At 48.8% G+C, this 19,231-nt stretch overlaps 1 protein-coding gene across 6 annotated transcripts in view; it reads left to right on the forward strand.

Annotated features, from left to right (window-relative positions):
- GPM6B (glycoprotein M6B) overlaps positions 1 to 19,231 on the forward strand; it is a 151,047-nt gene that overhangs the window by 101,142 nt on the left and 30,674 nt on the right. Inside the window, exons 1-2 of one of the 6 annotated variants that reach the window (XM_082717043.1) lie at positions 9,296 to 9,691; positions 17,740 to 17,859. The exons of 1 other annotated variant lie outside the window; for it this stretch is intronic. In XM_082717043.1, coding sequence (XP_082573169.1) covers positions 9,631 to 9,691; positions 17,740 to 17,859 — 181 coding nt within the window. In that variant the 5' untranslated portion in view covers positions 9,296 to 9,630. Of the gene's footprint in view, positions 1 to 9,295; positions 9,692 to 17,739; positions 17,860 to 19,231 lie in introns of those variants that run through there. 4 more of the 6 variants (XM_082717045.1, XM_082717044.1, XM_082717046.1 and 1 more) reach the window with 4 other exon arrangements.

Consider the following 19,231-nt stretch of genomic DNA (forward strand, 5'->3'; position numbering starts at 1 on the left):
GTGGCCTCGGGAGGTCGGTCAGTGGTAGAGCTGGGCCGCAGGGGCTGGCAGGTCCGGCTGCAGGTGCGGGGGGGCCCCCCACTCCCTGGGGAGCAATGCCGCCCTGTGTTTCACCAGAGGGTGGTTGACTTTGGCCTCCAGGGGCCTGGGTCCAGGTTCAGCTCAGCCTCTGACCTGCCGTGTGACCCCTCAGGCTGCCTGTGGTCTCGGTTTCTCCATCCATTCAAGAGGGGGGCGGTTAGGAGACAGCTGCGGAGGAGCGAGGGTGAAGCCCCCCACCCCCCGGGAAAAGAGAGGCGGCCCCCAGCGCGCTTCATGCTTCCCCTTGCTTGGATGGGTAGGAAGTGGGCACCGTGGAGGACGGGTTTGGAGGGGTCCATTCCCCCAAGAGGTACATGGGGGCGGGGGCGGTGTGTGCCTTCCTGCCTTTACTCAGCAGCCGAACCGCTAGACACCCGCTAATCCGCACACTGACTCCGTGGTAGGGCAAGGAGATGGTGAGTCCCGCGTCTGGACAACAGTGAGGCCTCCTGAAACTCGCCCCAGAGTTTAAAGGGGTGCCACCAGCTCTCTCCCCCGCTGCCAGGCCCATCCCATGACTTTCCAGCCTCTGTTGTGACGATTTTCACAGCCCGTGTGTCTTGTGAGTTCACCTTGAATTTGAAAATGTCTGGCTTCCTGGAGCCCTGCCTTCCGTGTGCGGGGTACAGTGTGCGGGGCTGGGGGGGACCGGGTTGGCGTGAGTCTTTGTCTCCCACCTGCGTGGGGCGGGGCGGGGGGCGCGGAAAGGCAGGTTGAGCCACAAGCTCTCTCTGGGCGAGAGGCTGCTCCAGCCCCCGTGGTTTCTGGAGACGCGCCTGGGACCCCAGGAGCCGCGGGAGCTCGGGAGCCCCGTCCTTGTCCGCGGGGGCCGGGTTCATCCGGAGCCCTGGCACGGAGCGCTCATGGACGGTTGCGGCGCTCCTGGCGAGGGATCGGGGCTCCCCAGGGATGTGATAATTAGTCAGGAAGCTCCTTCTCAGTAGATCAGCTGCCTCCGGATGTGAGCCTTGTGTGCTCAGGAAGGAGGAGAAACTTTGCCTTTTTAATCAAAACCACCTCCTCCCATCGGGGCCTCGTTGCTGTTTGGGCTTCCGGAGTGGCTCCGCGGCCCTGGGGCCCGCTTCCCTGCAGGGTGATGAGACGCACAGCAAGGGTGTTGCTTATGGCCGTACCCCGGCCCCGCGCCCCTCCCGCTCTCTGACCCCCGGTGTTCCCTGGGGTCCCCGATCCCCTAAAGACTCAGCCCCACTCCAGTGTCCGAGCGATCTGGACTCGCCGGAGACCAAGGCTCCCGTCCCATTGTGTCACCCCTAACCCAGGGCTGTTGGGCCCTCCCTCTCCGGGCTCTGACACCGAATGGCTCCAGGAACAAAAGCCCCTTCACAGCTCCGCCCCCGTCCCTTTTCACCTCCCCATCCCCATCCTGGCCGCCTCTTCCAAGATGGAATTCCTTACGTCTTGGACCGTCTTTTTCTCTTCACTCCCTTTCCTGCTTCCTCACTCCCACCTCCGAGGGGAAGCGTCCGTCCTCCTCCCACAGCGGCCCCCGCCTCGCCCGGGATCTCGAGTCCTCATTTACCCACATCCACTGGCACCTCAAATCTCCTTCCCCCGCCGCTGCCTTTTCAGCATGAAACACTCGGGGACTCTTCCTCTGTTCCCCCTTCATCCGCCTGCATTTTTCTCTCACTTTCCTGTCACTACCCAGTTTCCTTAGAAAGCCGGCTGCCCTGGCTTCTCCTCTTCGCCTCCCAGCCCCTCAGTCCGCTGGTTTCCATTCTAATCTTGATGTCGATCCTGGTGAGGAAATTGGAATTTTCCATGTCCGTGGCCTTTGCCGAGTCGACGCGTTCTGGCTGCCTTGACCGTGGACCACCTCTTCCTTTTCAGACTTTCGTCCCCCGCTGGGACAGGCCCTGGCCGGGATCACCTCCAACTTCCTGAGGTGGTTGGCCTGCCCGTAGGCTCTTCCCTCCAGACCATCTCCCAGTCGTGTCCCGTAGAAAATAACTGTCAAAGCCGTAACTTCTGATACCTGTGAATATGCCCTTATTTGAAAATGGGGTCTCTGTGGATGCAGTCCCATTAAGGCGAGGCTGTCCTCGATTCGGGAGGGCCCTAGTCCAGTGTGACTTGCGTCCTTAGGAGACGAGACACAGACACACGTGGAGAACGCCACGTGATGATGAAGGCCGAGGTCAGAATGTTGAATCTACAAGCCCAGGGATTAGGGGGAGCCACCAGAAGTGACAAGAGACAGGGAAAGATGCTCTTCTAGAACCTTCAGAGGGCTTTCCTTTCCCAGGAAGGAAAGTACAACAATATAGAGGAGGGACTGAGGAAATCAGGAAAGAGCATAAGAAATCAAAAGGCCTTATAAATCCACACTGCATGTGAAATCAGAAAGTTCATTCTGATAAAGGGAGGTCAAAGTCTTGCCCAAAGCGATAAAACTTTGAATTCTAAACAACCCTGTTCCCCATTTCCGGCTCTCTGTTTCTAGTTCTGGTGGTTTTTAATTTATGCGACATTTTGCACAGAACACAGATGCATTCATATGGTGAATATTATTGCTACTTTATGTTAAAAGTATCGTTTCTGCTTTGAAGGTAAGCTTTAAGAATTCTTGTGCTCTTTGTAATTCTTCTCCCTCCAAGGCTTAGATACTTGCTGCTGGTTTAACCTCTTTAAATTTTATCATGGGAAGTAATGTGAAGTAGGAGTCACTTTACAAAAATTTCTTTGAAAACACAGTTTACTTACAATGCATCCATTCAGGCACACTAGAATGTGAAGTGAGGCTGTCTCTGGGGACCAGTTTCCTTTGGGGGGCACAGGAAGGCTTATGCCTGGGCCTGTAGATTACATGAGGCATGTGGAGGCCTAGAAGGCCTCCTAGAAGGTCCCAGAAACCGTGTGGAAAGAATGAGGCTTGAAGAAACTCACTGGCTGCGAGTTGCATGTCTTGGTTTGGAGCTGGTCATCATGATGTCCACAAATGCAGTCTTAGCTCCTTACTCGGGGGGTGAGAAGAAGGGGACTTGTGGGCTCATTAGAAAGCAGGGAGCATCCATCCACCGGGAGAAGAGAGACGATTCTGTAAAGAAAACTGTCAGTGGGGCGCCTGGGTGGCACAGTCGGTTAAGTGACTAACTCTTGGTTCTGGCTCAGGTCGTGATCTCAGGGTTGAAAAGTTGAGCCCCATGTCGGGCTCCATGCTCAGTGGGGAGTCTGCTTGAAATTCTCTCTCCCTCTCCCTCCATCATCACCCTATGCTTGCTCTCTCTCAAATCTTGGAAAAGAAAAGGAAAAAAAAGCAGTGACAAGAGTGGGAAGGAGAGGAAGAAAGGTCTGTCCCCTGGAGATGTGGGGCCACTAGGAGGCTGCATCTCGAATACTAAGAGGCTGGGCTTTGGGGGGAAAACCACTGGTGGAAATGTGCAGATTTCAGAGGAATTAGTAGTTTGAATAAATATGGAAACATCCCTCTTGGTGACTGAATGACTCCCCACCGAGGAATCATTCTGAGGCCAGAAGAAACCTATAATTTCAGGAAAGTGTAAATGATGTGGAATTATTGGGGTTCAGAAGGGAATGGTCTAGAAAGACTTCTTGACCATTTTTGGTGCAATAAGGTGGTGTAATTAACACCCAGGGACGGGACCCGCGGGCAGAAAGAGTGGCACTGGGGTTGTGATGGGTGACTGATTATATACTTTCAAGTTGGGAAGAGGTTAGGGATGGCGTAAGTCTCCAAGGTATTTTGGAAACAAGGTTTCCAGGACCTTGACAGGGCTAGCTATTGTTAGGAAAAGGTCATTTATTACTGTTTCTTGTAAAAACTCAGTCATGGGATTTTTCAGAGGTGTATCAGTGGGCTGTATGCTTGGGAGGTGATCGTTAAGTAACACATGTGGGGGTGGTAGAGATCAAGGTGGTAGAGATCAAGGAAGTTTCCAGAGGAATTTCTGTATGTTAAAGGATCCTAGGTTGTGGGCTAAGATTGCCCCTGGCAAAGTGTCAACATTGAGGCAGCTGAGTCTCTAGAGGGAGGTCACTCTGCCTGTTGCAAGGACTTGTCAATGGGCTGTGGGCAGTAAGGACATTTCATTTTTTTCTTTTGCCTCTGTTTCCCACATCAGAAGGAATAAGCATTGACAAACTTGATGGGTAGTCTCGTGACCTTGATAAGACTATGTAAGTAGAGTATTGTGCAGTCTCATGCGCTTATCCCATTCTCGATCAATTCCCAGTTGACTGAACAGTCACAGTCACGTAACGTAGAATGGTGACTCACTTTCTGGCCTGCGGTGGGTGCTTAATGAACCTTGATTGAATGAATGAGTGAACGAATGCATGAACATGTGAACGAACAAACGAACGAACCGGTCACCTGACGAGGATGACGTCTATAGGGGTCCACCTGAGCATCGCTCACCGTGGTCTTGTTACGTTCTACGCTGCCGTCCGTGTTTGGATCACAGACATATGAGATACGTAAGGCAAATTTACTAGGAGCCATGTGGAATTGTGATTGATTATTAAAAAAATATATATATACACTGGTTTGGTTTTCACTGGGGGCACAGAGCTCCTGAAAGCCTTGGAATTTCCTGCAATGGAGAGCCACACAGGTGTCTTTTTTATGTTAACGAGGTGACTGCCGAAAGAAAGCTGAGGTTGGGAGTCTGCTACCGGTAGAGCTTAGAGTGATGGAACTTTCCATCCCAGTCCCGGCTGCCTCATGCCCCCACCCCCAACCTCCAACCCAAATCTCCACCTCTGGCCAATGATTTAATCAATTGTGCCTCTGTAGTGAAGCCTCCATGAAAACCCAAAAGGACTGGGTGAACACCTGGAGATTTGGGGACAGTCCTGTGCTGGGAGGGGGCCTGGAACTTGGTGCATTTCCCCATACCTTGTCCCCTTCATTTAGCGTTTGATTCGTGTTCTTTTGTATCATTTATAATAAACCCCTAACCTAGTAGGTAAAATGCTCCTCTAAGTTCCAGAAGCTGCTCTAGCAAATTAATTGAATCCGAGAAGGAAGGGGGTCGTTGGAGCCTCCGATCTGTAGCTGAGTGACATCCAGACTTGGAATTGGCACCTGAATTTGCAGGGGTGTGTGGCGATGGGGAACAGGGGGTGGGGGGCGGTAGTCTTATGGGACCGAGCCCTTAACCTGTGGGACCCCAATGCTGCCCCTGGGTAGCGAGTGTCAGAATTGACTTGAGTTGTAGGACGTCCCGCTGGTGTGAGGCTGCTTGCTGGTGTGGTTCCCCCGCCCACCCTGCACACGAGCGAGCATGCGGGGGAAGTATGGGCCCAAACCGTTCGTAACAAACCTGGGAAGTAGTCATGGAAAGACAGTGTCCCCGGGGAGCATCCTAACTGGAGAGGAAGGCCGGTGGAGAAGCCTTAGGTGTCTTGTTCCTCCCCTGCCATCACTCAACCCAGACTCTTCTGGAAGTTCCAGTGACTGAGCAGTGGTAAAAAGATACTTTCTGCTTGTCGGTCCTAATCCTCTCTGCTCCTTCTATGGTATTGGACCACACGGGACACTCCCCGCACGGGACTGTCCCCAGATCGACGCTCTGCCCTTCGCGGACCGTCTTCTATTCCTCTCCTTCCACTTCGGCCTCATTCCCTTACTTCTTGCATTTTCCACCCTTAGCCTCTTTGACCCTCCCTTTCACGGTTTCCCTTTTCCTTTATAGTCAAAAGACCGTGTTCCTTAAATTCTCATCTCTGTGTTTTTAATCTTTGTCTCTTACCGGTCATTTAAAATATATTTGCAGAGGACCTCCGGTGTGCCGGGGGACCAAGACCATGTCCTCACCCATCCACGCTGGAAACTCCAGATTGCCTCTCGTGCCTTTTCCGCTCCCAGGCACACGTATCCAGTGTGAGCTCACCAGGGTCTCCCGGCGCCAGAGCTCTGCCCTCACGGTGGCTTGTTTGCCCACTTCGTGAGCAACACGATGAGCTTGGTAAAGCGCAGGTCAGACCTGTTCTCGTGCCTTCCCTCTCTCCCCCATCAGCCTCTGGGATCAGCAAGGTGGTCCACCTACCTGATTCCCGGTCTACCACCCTCCAGCTCCTACGCGCTCCAGACCCCCAATGTGCTCTTAGACTCTCTGTCGGAAAAATCACCTCCCCACACGCCGACAGTACCGTTTTCCTGTTTGTGAGCTTTTCCATGTTTCCAGGGACGCTCTCCCCTTCCCTGTTCTACCTTTCCCTGCCCTTATCCACCCTGCCCTGCCCCGTGCTTTTCTACTCTTGCCTTCCCTTCTCCACCCTTCCCTACCCTCTCTTACCTGGCCATTCCCAACCATACAGCAGTAGCCAGCTCCGCTCAGGTCTGCTCTGCAAAACTTGCCCCAAGTTCTCTTTTTCCCTCCGCTCATCTTCTTTGTTGTGATACTAGAGGACCTGTAGCCAGTAGGATCACCCTGGTTTCAGAGGCTTCTCTGGGGCCCATCAGTCTGTGGGTGACTTGGAGACAGGCATCGTCTTGTTAAGTTAGCACTTGGAAGGCGAGTCCATGCATGCTTATGGAACTGGCTAGAATTCTGCAGACAACTTGCAAGTGTTGAAACTTGTGAAGCTTCTGTTCTTAGTCCGTGTTCACAGTTTTGTGTGGTCCATTTTGTGTCAGTATTTGCTATTCCCGTCTTGGCTTTCGGAAGTAGTCTGTCCTTCAGTCAGACTGACCAACTCAGGGGGCTCAAAGAATATTTTCCAGCTTTATGAAGACCTCTCCCATCCTACTCATTATATGTATCTAATCGTTCCGGCCAAAAATGGGGGCAGACCCCAGAAATGTTATAACTGTATGCTCTTCTTTCTTGCTGTTGACAATTTTTCTATCGTGCTTTTTTCCAGCTCGGTTGGTTTTTCATAAACATCAGTGAGATTTTGAGGCTGTTGGTAGAGGTAACTTTTAGCAAATGGTCCTTTGTTATCAGCCTAATGAAAACAGTATGGGGAAGTTGTGAGCAAGGCAGAAACGGTGACTTGCTTGTCTGCATGTTGTTCTTCAAGGGGAACATAGATCAAGCTATCACCTACAGAATTTGTGAATATTTTGTTCAGTGGTTTTGATTTCTAAGACTGTGATACAGAACCAGAGTTGTCCTTAAATTGAAAATGTCTTCTGTATTTAATGTATACCCTTTTCTGTATTCTGCCTTCCCCCTTTAACAATATCTAACAATAATATTCTTAAGTAAGAGCCAAAAGTGTTCCATCCGTTGTATAATTGAGTGGTTTTGCTGGATGCTTTTAAAAGAAAACCAATTGCATAGCTAGCCGTGATCGCCCCTTTTGGTGCTGAGTTGCATTTTGTTTTGGTCTTCATTCTCCCCTAAACTACCGAGGGAGAAGCCCACTGCAAAGTCACAATTGTCATCTTTTGCTCCGAATGCACTTAAGTAGTCTTTGCAAAAATGCATAAGGCCATCCTGTGTGGATGCATCATCAGGTTTTCCCGTGGACGTAGTTAGATCACAGACAAATCTCTTTCTGTCTGGAGTTTGAGGCCGCCATGCTTCTCACTTCTCTCGCCAGGAGACCGTCAAATTGTCCGGACCCATCATTTAAAGGAATAGTTGACTGTGGGTGTGGACTTCCCAGAGCATGGCTAAGGTGAAAAATGAGAAGTAACATCAGAAGAAAACGTTGAAACAGGCTAAACGAGTTCTCAAAATCTTTTCTGGCTTACCAGGGGCCAGAGGTATGGAATGTAGAAGGTTTGGGGGATTATCTCACACTAAGGCATTAAAAGATCAGGTTGTTGGAGGATTTTGATTTGGGATCTCACGCTTTTTTTTTTTTTTTTTTCCTTTGTAAGCGTTGAGCAACAAAGCATCAAACCTTGGAAGAGTTTTTTTTGGGGTGGGGGTAGGGTGGCCTCTAACTTGTCTTGATGTTTGCTTCTAAGGGGGGCGCTCAACCCACCCAGCTGGCCAGCTGCTAGGGTCAGAGAACCCTTCACCCTGTGGTTTTCAGGATTCATCCCTGTAGTTGACTTGAGTTTCTATAAATATCTTTAATAGAGACAGTGAAGGGAAGTGGGTCAACCAAATCCTTAAATCATGGCACAGAAACCAGCGATGCTTGGAAACATACGGCTCATGACCAAGAGAAAGGATTTTCTGTGCTTGGATGCATTGAGAACTGTGGTCCCAAAGTGTCTGGATACATGCACAGGGAGGCTCGTGAAACCAGTAGGTCGCCGTCATCGGCGCAATAACATTGAGACCGCTCTTGATGAAAACACCTGTTTGACCTTGAGGGAGCGGTTCTAATGAATAAAACCCTCTATAGAACTACTCATGGCCAGGAAGGAAAAGCATTCTATTTTCATTTTCATTCCAAAAAGTCACCCAAATGTCAGCTGGATGGACTTGGACAGTGTCATGCTTACTTTTAAATATGGAGGGATACCTTTTTATGAATTGGGCTCGAGCTCAAGTTTCTTTCTGGCACAAATGTTGGTTGCAGACAGGGAACGGGTTATAACCCTGATGCCACATTGCATACAGCTGTGGCCATGTTATGGTTTTCTTCCCTCTTAGGTATTTTTTTCCTCCCCTCTTTAATATAGGTCTTTTTTTTTTTTAATGGTAAATGCTTTTTTTTTTTTTTTAAGATTTTATTTATTTGACAGACAGAGATCACAGGTAGGCAGAGAGGCAGGCAGAAAGAGAGGAAGGGAAGCAGGCTGTCCAGAAAGCCCGATGTAGGGCTCGATCCCAGGACCCCCGGGGATCATGACCTGAGCTGAAGGCAGAGCTTTAACCCACTGAGCCTCCCAGGCGCTCCTTTAGTCTGTATCTTATGATATGTATCTAACATATAATTATATACCAATATTATCATATATATACTTTAAGTCTAGCTAGCTAGCTAGAGATGGCGTGAAAGACAAATACTAAAGAAAGCGAATGCAACAGAGACCCTGGGCTGGTCCTCTGACTATTCTGCTGGGGTGGGGTCAATGAACTTGAGCAGCCTGTGATGCCCCACGAGGGGGTCCCCTAATGAGGAAGGAGTTTGCAGGGATGGAAGCCGGGCATTCTGCAGCGAGAAGAGACAGCCGACCAGCTGAGTCACGTGGTGGGAGGGGGCTCTCACGCGCTCTCTCTCCCCCCCTCCCTCCCCTTCTCCTCCACATCCCGTCCTCTGATGTCACAAATCTGTTCCTCCCTGGGAGAGCTGATTAGCATTCAGTGGGTGCAGTTGGCCCGGAGCGAGCGGCGCGGGCAGGCGGGCGGGGGCGCGGCCGTCCCCCGGGGAGCCGCAGTGGCACTGGGCGCAGGATGGCCGCGTTCTAACTGGGATCCTCGCTGACGTGCGGCTGCCGGCTCCTTGGCAGCCGTCTTTGTGGACCAGTAGGCAGAGGGGAAACGGACGCTGCCGAGCCTTTTGCATCTTGGAAGGGACTGTAATCTACTGTAGGGAAGAACAGAACCTCTCAATCACGCGGTGTAAATAAGAGACGGAGGGGAGCCCAAAAGAAAAGGAAGAGGAGGGGAAAAGTGTGTGTTGGGGGAGCGGGGAAAAGCATTTTTGGTGGATGGTATGAAGCCAGCCATGGAAACTGCAGCCGAGGAAAATACTGAACAAAGCCAAGAGAGAAAAGGTACCCAGCGCTCTGACAATAGCCTGTTTCCAGCTTTTCACTGGGGTGCTTTCAAAGGGGTAGCCCGGTTTTGTGTCTCTTGGAAAATAGCTCTGAAACAATCCCTCTGGCATGGTCTTGCTTTCAGGGTGGTTTTTGCCTGTAGGCTGATGTTAAATTAATAGAGCAGCCTTCCTTCAGCCCAGTCCTGTTCCAGATCTTCTTACCTAGTGTGGGATTTCCCAGGATGTCCGCAGTTTGTCACCTTGGGTAGCTGAACTGGGGAAACGGTCTTTTTGGTGGTTTTTTTTTTTTTTTTTCATTAATATAATGAGTTATAACTTAGGTCCCACGTTCTGCATGTTATATTCCAGGGGCATGGAATGCGTTGTTTTCTGCTAATGCTGGGGAAGAACTGGGCGGGGGGAAGGGGGCAAACTAAATGGCTTTGGTTCCGCTAATGCCGTAGTGATTTTGGACATTTTCTAGTTTTCTTATTGAGTATGATAGTTCTTTCCATGCACCGGGTCCTGACTGTGACATGTGATAACCATTTACAGTGGGAGCTTCAGAGAGGGGACATCAGCTCTGTGGCCCTGGTGCTGATGGGGGGGGGGGGTCCCCTGCCGTTTATGACTTGGAGATTTGGAGGAGGAGAATTGGTAAAGGTCCTGTCCCTACAGGGGAATCTTATCACAATGCTGACATAGGGAATGGCCTTTTTAGAGAAGTAAGTGTTTTGCAGTAAAAAAATGACAGAAAGTAGAAGTTAAAATTCATCTGTTTTTTTTCCTAGATAAAAACTGATCTCAAGCGTGGTAGCCCGTAGAACGCGCTCAGCCACTGTTAAATTACAATGCGGTGAGATGCCTCTCACCTGTCTCCCGCAGGCAAAGTTACAGACTCTCCTAAGGCGCAGGAATGTGTACTACACCTGCAATGGCTCTAATATCACCAGCCTTCCTGCCAAGGTTATTTCCCACGGCCCCGAGATCGACCGACAGGCACAAAACAATAGTGATTTTGCAGGGCGGGAGCACAACTCAGTTTGACTTAGGAAGATGTTGGTTCAGCTGTCTGAAATAGCCAACCATTTTACACCTACAAACACGGCAATTTCATATGCTTGAGCCTAACAGCAGGCTTGGGTAGAAAGCTGCTTGTGTTTATGCAGAATTTCTCCCGTACATGGTACTTTAATAACATCGTTTTGTAAGCAGCGCAATTTCATTATTTCATTTTATCAACTAATTAAATTTCAGAGTCTGATGACATCTGCATAGCATGAAGTTTGCCATTGTAACCATTTTGAAGTGTGTATTTCAGTGCCATTAAGTATTGTAATTTTAAAATTGGCAGTTAAATTCAATCCCTGCATGAAACCTACCTCCCCCCACAATGAAACAAAACAGAAACTTGGCCTTTTCTCGTATGTATGTATTTTTAATTTATATGAGTGGCCAAAGAGCAATAAGAGAAGCTCTGGGGAGTATTTATGAAGCTGAGGAATGGAGATAAAAGTAACGATTGATTTCCGTGATGATGAGAGATGAACTTTGCAAGGGCCTAATCACGTACTAGCCTCTCACGGTTCACAGCGATGTTTTCCTAAAACAGATGATTTCATGTAGTGCCCACTTTTTTATTAATATGGTACTTGCCATATTAATAAATCAAAGTAACCATTGAAAAACCATTAATAAAACCATCTTGGTCTCTGCAAAACCATACCTTTTTTGTTTTCCTCTCCAAAAGCAAGCAAGGGGCATGAAACCAGGATAAAATCCTTACTGCACAACTGCATAGCTCATCCTCATTTAGTTACGGACGGCTGTTATTTTACAGAAATTAAATACTATTTAACACCATATCTACAGGCTGTACTACCGGCATCGACCGTCTATAGGCAAAACCTCGTTAGCTAGTTAGCCACGCTTTCAGAGACAAAATCAGAAGCAAGAGACAATGCCTGGAGGAACTTTAAAAATTGCCAACATGGATAAACACTAGCTGTGGAGGTCATTTGGAAATGGCAGGTGAGCACAAGCTGCCGTCACATGTAGAATTCAGGCGTGAGTAAGCACACGGGCCTGGGCGTGTGTGTCCGCTGCCACCACGGGGGCTGTGGTCACTGCGGGACCACTTATGCCGATCTGGAGGACAGCTTATCTGCTCATCTTAATTTAGACGAACAAGTTCACATGCCAGCTGCACCCAAGTCAAAAACCCAGACAAGTATCATCTTTGTCATTTCCCAGTTTGCTCACCCATTGTCATTCTGGGCACACACACATACACACGCACGCACACACACAGGCATGAAGTGACAGTCACAAATGTTTCTGCCTGCCTGTCACTCCGATTTCATTTGAAATCGACAAGATAAATGTTGGTTTCTTTGAAATGTACATTGAAAATTTTGACATAATTGGAGAAGGCATTATATAATTCTTGAGCCGGTGGATCTGGGTTTTTTGTGTTTTTCTTTTAAGCCTTTCAGCAAGGGATTTAATTTCCGAAATCTAATCCTGTACATTTTGTCACTTCCCACACAGTTTTTCACGCACATCTATTTTTCCCCCCTCTCTGCTCCTCCTTTCGCATTTGTTTTTAGTAGTTGGTGCTAAGGGCTATACCTGCCTCTTAAATACTGGGGTCTTATTGCCCAGTGAGAATTCTAGCTTTGGATCATTACTTCTTTGGAGGATTATTTGGATTATGATTAAGAATAGAAATTAAACTTAACTTTATAAATTGACCTCAACTTCGTTAGTTGGCCTCACTTCCTTCAGCCGAACAAAGAGAGCTATTTCTTTAAATTGGGAGGACTTTGTTCCTATTTCAATAAAAAACATAATCCAAATCCTTTAAAAATGTATGTGTGTGTGTGTGTGTGTGTGTGTGTGTGTGAAACTGCCTCATGGCTCTTGCCACAGAACACTACTTAGATGGTCAAAATTCCCCCAGAAGTATTCAGGAGATATTCAGAAATGTTTAGGGAAAGCAAGCTGGTCTTCTCAGATGGCTGTAAGAAATGCCAGGTTATTACAAATAACGGTTTTTACATGGGACACATCCCATTGAAGCGTGAGGACTGAATAAAGAGTTTCACTGAAGGGAGGTTAGTGGAAGGACTGAATAGGACAAAATCAAAGAACCAGATCATGGGCCTCACCAATCAAGAGATTTCTATTTATTTCTGTGGAGGATTACTTGATGTCCATTCATTTGTGAAAACCAGTGCATCTTGCAGTGCTGGGAATGCTCAGTCAAGGGGTAGAAAAACAATTGATTCAATTGCTGTGCTGTGCGGGAAAAAAAAAATCTGTGATGCAAATTGTTTTTATTACATGTAGGGAATTGGAATCTACTGGAACCATTAGAGTCGAGGTAGTTAAAGTGCCTGGAATTACCACTGATAAAATTTTGAGAGTTCCAGGCATCAAACCAAAAAGGAAGAACAATGTAGCAAATGAGAAATAACGTGTAATTGGAAATAAACTCTTGGATGTAAGCAGCGTAAGAAACGAATTCAGATTGTTGACTTGGGTAGAGAAACTGACACATTCATTTAAATTTTTGGAGCAAATGTCATGTCTTATGTGTTTAGGTTGGGTTTTGTTTGTTGCAGTTTAAATGTGTGCACTCTGGGCCCAGTCTTCTTTTTTTTTAGGAAGAAAGCTCTTCTAGAATATATGGCCTGTGAGCTAAAAACCCCGAGGGACACATTTAATGTGTCATGCCCTTCCTGGTGATGTAGACGTGATTTGATTTTGAGATCTTTTATTGACCATTTCTAACTTGATTATGTGAGTTCTGTACATAGAAAGTTTTAGATGTAGTTTTTCCCTCGAAGGATCTGCCAAGGAGGACATTTGAAGAGAGGGTGTCTGGGGACTAGGCTGTAGAGAAAGGCCTAGCAGGCCAGATGGTGCCGGACGTATGTGGTAGGTATGAGACAGCTTGCTTTTACCTTATTTTATTTTACTTTATTTTTTTAGAAAGTTAAGCGTGGTGAAGATCTCAATGAGCCATTTGGCGCATCTCCTACTTTTATACAGTTACTTCCATTAGCATATTTTGTAAGGCTTGGCCTTGCTATTTCAGGAGATGAAGAATTCCAACCCCTTTCTGGAAATTTAGATTTGCCTTGCTTGAAATTGGGTGGAAACCTCAAGTTCCGATTGTCCTGTTAGGAATCGCGTTTTTCTATGACTTGAAACTACAAGCAGATTTAGGGTAAATCATCTTGATGGCATGACTTGGGAGCCTTGATGTATCAGAGAACGTGTGAAACAGCCAGTGAGCGTCCCCATGATGTAAATTTCCCCTCACTGGGACTTGGTGATGGATGAGATTGTTCCAAAGACACGTTCTTGCTTTTTTCTCCTTGGGACCGAATGTCCAGCCCTGTGAGATGGCCGGCCAGGAATAGGGATGGCTGTAGCGACACACACTCGCTTATAAGAAAGGGAGGCTCCAGTGTCAGCAGCACAAATGTGCCTGGTTGTTCATTCATTCGTTCATTTAATAATGCTCTCCTTTGAAACATCACCCGTCCTCTCTCTTCCCAGCACGCTGCACAAGAGTACAGAGGCCCTTAACTCATCTTAGGGACCATTACGTATAGCAGGATCTTGGTTTTAACCATAATTTTGCCATCTCAGTGGCGGATTCCATAGCAGGACGACAGTAGCAGAGGGGAGAACTTTCCTCCTCAGCCTGCCCAGGGACCTGTCTCTTCCAGACACGTGTGAAAAAGAGAAAATCAACTAACTTCCTGTCTTGGAGGCCGACTGGCGTTGACTTCTTTCTATATCCAAGCCTTACCAGCCACGTTCCATAGCCAGGGTCAGCACACTTCATCCATGAAAGGCCAGGGAATAAGTATTTTAGGCTTTGTAGGCCACACAGTCTCTGTTGTAACTACTCAGATCTACAGCTGTAGCGTGATACAGCCGTGGATACTATATGAACCAATAAATGTGGCCGAGTGCCGATAAAACTTTATTGACAAAAACAGGTGGCCATCGTTGGCTGACCTCTGCCATTTCTCATGGTGGTGTTAGGGCTTTCCTTTAATATTTGAAATAGTACCCACGAATGAAGGACGATAGGTCCAGCTTTCGAAGACCTTGCCTAGGGAGTGTGGTCTCTCGAAGGAAGCTCAGTCTTTGACGCTATGTTGGCTCCAGTGATAATTTCGTAGATGCCAGAAAGTAGACCAGCCCGCAGTCCAGTTATTCCAGCCTTGTCACAGAAATACATCACACTCTCTAAGTAAATGGGGAAAGAAAAGGTACAAGGCATCGTTTTGTTTTCCTCAATTCCCCATTGTCTGCTTCGTACCCACCTTTGGTGATGACCGCCGCTGGTTGTGACCATCACCATTAGCCACCACGGCTCCCCTCAGCCCCAGCTGTCCGTAGTAGCTCAGATGTCACCGACTTGGGAGGTGGGAGGTCTCCTGCCCATCCCTGGCTTCCGCTCCTGGCGGGAATATTTGCCGTCCTCCCTCGGTAGGGCCTCAGCAGGGACCTTCCTGGCTGTGTGCGGACGTTTTCCCATTTCTTGCCAGCTGCCCAGCATCGACACATCGACACTGTTTTAACAGACCATTTGAGCCAAGGCTTCTCCTTGCAATCCTGTGACTCCCTCATAAACGTTGGGACCCTGGCCTTTTTAAAACGAAACGTATACCGTGCTCTTTGACATTTTAGAATTAGTCTTATATTTAACGTCTCCCAAGATTTGGTTCCAAAATGGGAAATAGACAGGATTTTCTTTTCTTTCACGGGGAAAAATTTACTGTTGTGAAAAGCCTTCCCAGAAGGACTGGAAAACAGCCACCCACTTGCTGACCCATCGCCACATCTGCTGGAGAGGCACTATTTACGCGGAACTAAGCATGTCTGGCATGGCCACCATGTTTTGGTCAGAAAACCTAGAAGCTTTGGGCAGCCCCTGGTTCTTTATTGTCCTTGCCTAGCAGCCTGTGCCTGATTGCCTGACTGTCTGGAGACTTCCCCATGCATGAGGAGAGAAGAACAGTGAATGGCTGTGTCCGTGCAGAGACGCATGGCCTGGCCTGGGTGAGGTCAGTGTGGTGGGGGACCTGGAGGTCCGTGTCTTGGTCCACAGGGTCCCGCGGTGCTGCCTGGCCTTCAACCAGATACTGCCCCAGCAGACATTTGATGGGGCACCTGCTGTGCGTTGGGCATGGCGAGAAAAATGGTATTTAGAGGACAATGACAGATTTCCAGATCGAAAGTGCTCAAGTGAAGACTGGGCGTCCTTGCTCTCAGACAACGTAGCCCAACCCACATCCGAGAGAGCATCTCCTGGGCAGGGATGCGGAGCTCTACACCCAGGGCAACTTGAGAGTTAAGTCCTTTCCAGAACCCTGAGATAACACCAGGCGCTTGGGACCTGTGCCCTTTCTTGGGGAGGCACAGAAGCACAGCTCACCTCCACACTGACCTCAGAGAATCTCTTGTCGGGCGGACCGCTGCCTCTGCGAAAGAACAGGGACTTGGAGCAGCTGCGCCCGCCACAGGGGGCCGGCCTGGTGGTCTCGAGGCCTGTCCTCTGTTGTCACATGGCCCAGGCGTGGCCCCGGGCTCCTCCTCCCCTAGCTGCATGATCAGGGGGTGGGCGATCTTCTTGCCCTTGCTCCCTCCATCTGGAAAGGTAGACTCCTCAGAGCCCCGATGTCAGAGGACAGTGGGGGCAGACATCGTGACCTTGGATGATGGAGGGAACAGGTGCAGCGTGCTTGGCGTGGCGCCTGGCGTCTCACCAGCGTTCCGTAAACGCGGGCTGACCACCAGAAAGCAGTGAGCAGGTCCTTGCGCAGGTCTGACCTTGCTCTAGCATCCTTTTATGTATCTATTTATTTATTTTTTAACCCCTTTTGAACATCTTTAAATGTCTTTGCATGTCCTTTAAGAGTTTTGGTGGAAGCCATCAAGGCTTTCCCTGAAATAGCACCCAGAAAAGCCCCTACTCGCCAGTGGGAGAGAACTCCGGAGCTTTCGGAGCCCGCACACACTTCCAAGGGGCTTCTGTGAAGGCTTTGCGAGGTGCTCTGTGCCCCTGGTCACACATTTGCTTTGTCTGTGGCTGCTGGCTCTGGGGCCCTGTGGAGCGTTCTGACCTCCTGCTGATGTCGCTGTCAACATCAGAATCTTTTTTTCACCTTAAATATTTGTGCCCCCAAACCCCTAGTGAGGTTCTGTGTGATTGGCTTACGTGAACTGGCCATACTTGACCTTCTGAGCTTTTAGGGATTTTAAGACTGTGGCTGCACTCATAGTTACGAGCAGCCTTTTCTGGGTCGGGGACACGGGCAGATCCGTAGCTTTCTCTCCAGTCCCTTAAGAAGTGGGAAAGAGAGTCCTCTTATGCCACAGGGACCCAAGTTCCCAGAAGGCCACTCGTCACCATGTGTGTGAGGAAGCAGGGGTTGGAGCCCAAGACCGGCAGCCCATTTTCTCTAAAACACTGGGAGGTCATCGGAACAGGATTTAATCCAGAACATTCTGGACTCCGAAGTACTGAGCTTAAGATGAGCTGACAGAAAATCCTGCAGGTGTCAGTGGGAGGACAGGAGTTTGGTCCAAGATTCAGCAAGTCATGGGCTCACTGGCCAGGTTTTCAAGGCTGCAGCCGGGCCCCACCACGGAGGCCGTGATTATGACGCTCTGTTGGTCCAAAAGGGAAACAACCAGAAAGACCAGCAGTCTTGGGAGAAGCCAGATTTCCACCCTAAATAGCGTCTGCCCAAAGTGAGTGTTCTGAGGGGCGGGGTGGAGGCGGGGGGACATCCTGGTGACAAAAAGGAAGGAAAAGGCGGTTTGGGTGAGTTTTGTCAACGTCAAGAACGGAGGAGACTGCAGCGTTCTCGATGCTTCCTGCCTCGGTGATCAGCTGGTACGGAAAGGTTGCATTTCAGTCTCGTGTTTTTTAAACTCGTCGTTTCCTTTAACTGTATGGTAAGAGAGTAAATGCTGATGTAGAACCTTTGCTGGAGATAGAGACACTGACTCTTTGCCACCTGAAATTGGCAGTGAACAGCAGAGCTGAAATGGAAATTGGCAGGTACCACTGGATGTACCCAGGCTCAAAGAACCACCAGTACCGTCCCGTGCCGACCCTGGGGGACAGGGCTAGCCCCTTGAGCAGTCCAGGTAAATACAGCCTCGGGCCAAGTTCGAATAGCAAGTCAACTGTTACCTTTAATATTATTTGTAATGGCTCTTTCAGTGTGGTGCTATTTTATGTTTTGTTTGATGCATTAATTTGTTCGCAGGGGTGCGGGTGGAATTGGCCCGTGACGATTTTTTTAATCATCTTTTGTTTTTCTCTCCTCCTCTCCATTCCACCCCATCTTTGGCCTCTTTCTTCTCCCTCCTTCCCCTTTCCTTGCCCTCACCTCCTCTTCTCAAAGGGAGCAGTGTGCAATGACTTAAAGCTTGGGGGTAACTCCGAAATTGCGAATGTCTGAACCAGTAGCGGGGCGGGGGGGGCGGGGGGTGTCACGTGTGTCCTCCTCCACAACACCGAGAACGGGGGCCAGGGCGCTCCAGGAGCCTTGGCTCCAAGAGGACCGGGAGTGTCCCCAGGTGGCTCCCGGCCCCACTGCTTTGCAGCACTCTGTTTGAACATCATTGTCTTTGAGAAGGAAAAATCCAAGCCCATGACATGAGGATCGGATAACTGTACTCGATCCCATCAGGTAGGTCTGGTGGGTCTGGTTTCCAGGTTCCTCGCTCGCAAGGAACACTGAGCTCCCAGGACCGCATGGTTCTAGGTTGGAGTGAGACGTGGGGGCCCAGAAGCGGGGAGAATGCTCACTCTCCCACTTGCCAAAGTCTGCACCTATCTTAGGACCCGGCTCAGTTAGCGAAAAGTCAGAGGACTTCAAGTTATTTCAAATGTGGATAGAAGGGGATGGTGTTCCTTAGTGTTCCTTAGTGTTCCTTCTCCCAAATGGGTGTGCACTGCATACTTTTTCAGGAATCGGTCAGAAATGATCGTGTAGAATCTACAATTCAAGAAAGAGCAACCCCGAGGTACAGTGCAAGGCATGCATTGAGTTCCAAAGTCTAACACCTATCATCAGTTTAATACAACTTTTTCCTTCAAAACCCATATTGTGGCTTCGGGTTAATTAACATGAAGTCTGATTTCGGATTTCTACATCTCGAATTACGCATTTTGTGTTTTGACCTACGGCCGTCAGGCACCAGCAGTGTGTTTGCGTGCGCGCGTGTGGTCCAGTTAGAAACAGCGAGCGAGAATTGATATAGACATCTGTTCTCACAGATCCTTGAAGGGATGGGAGAGGGTTCTGGAATCTTGATTGAAGAACTGCTGTTAGACATGATCTATTCGTATAGTGCAATACTATTTAGCAGTAAAGTAGAAAGAGATGTTGCTACGTCTTATAACTTGGGCGAATCTCAAGAACATTACACCAAGTGAAAGAAGCCAGACATAAAAGACCAACTATTGTCTGATTCCATTTATATTATATTTCCAGAATTAACAAATGCACAG

This window comes from Mustela nivalis (genome assembly GCF_964662115.1).
Source record: "Mustela nivalis genome assembly, chromosome: X".
NCBI lineage: Eukaryota > Metazoa > Chordata > Mammalia > Carnivora > Mustelidae > Mustela > Mustela nivalis.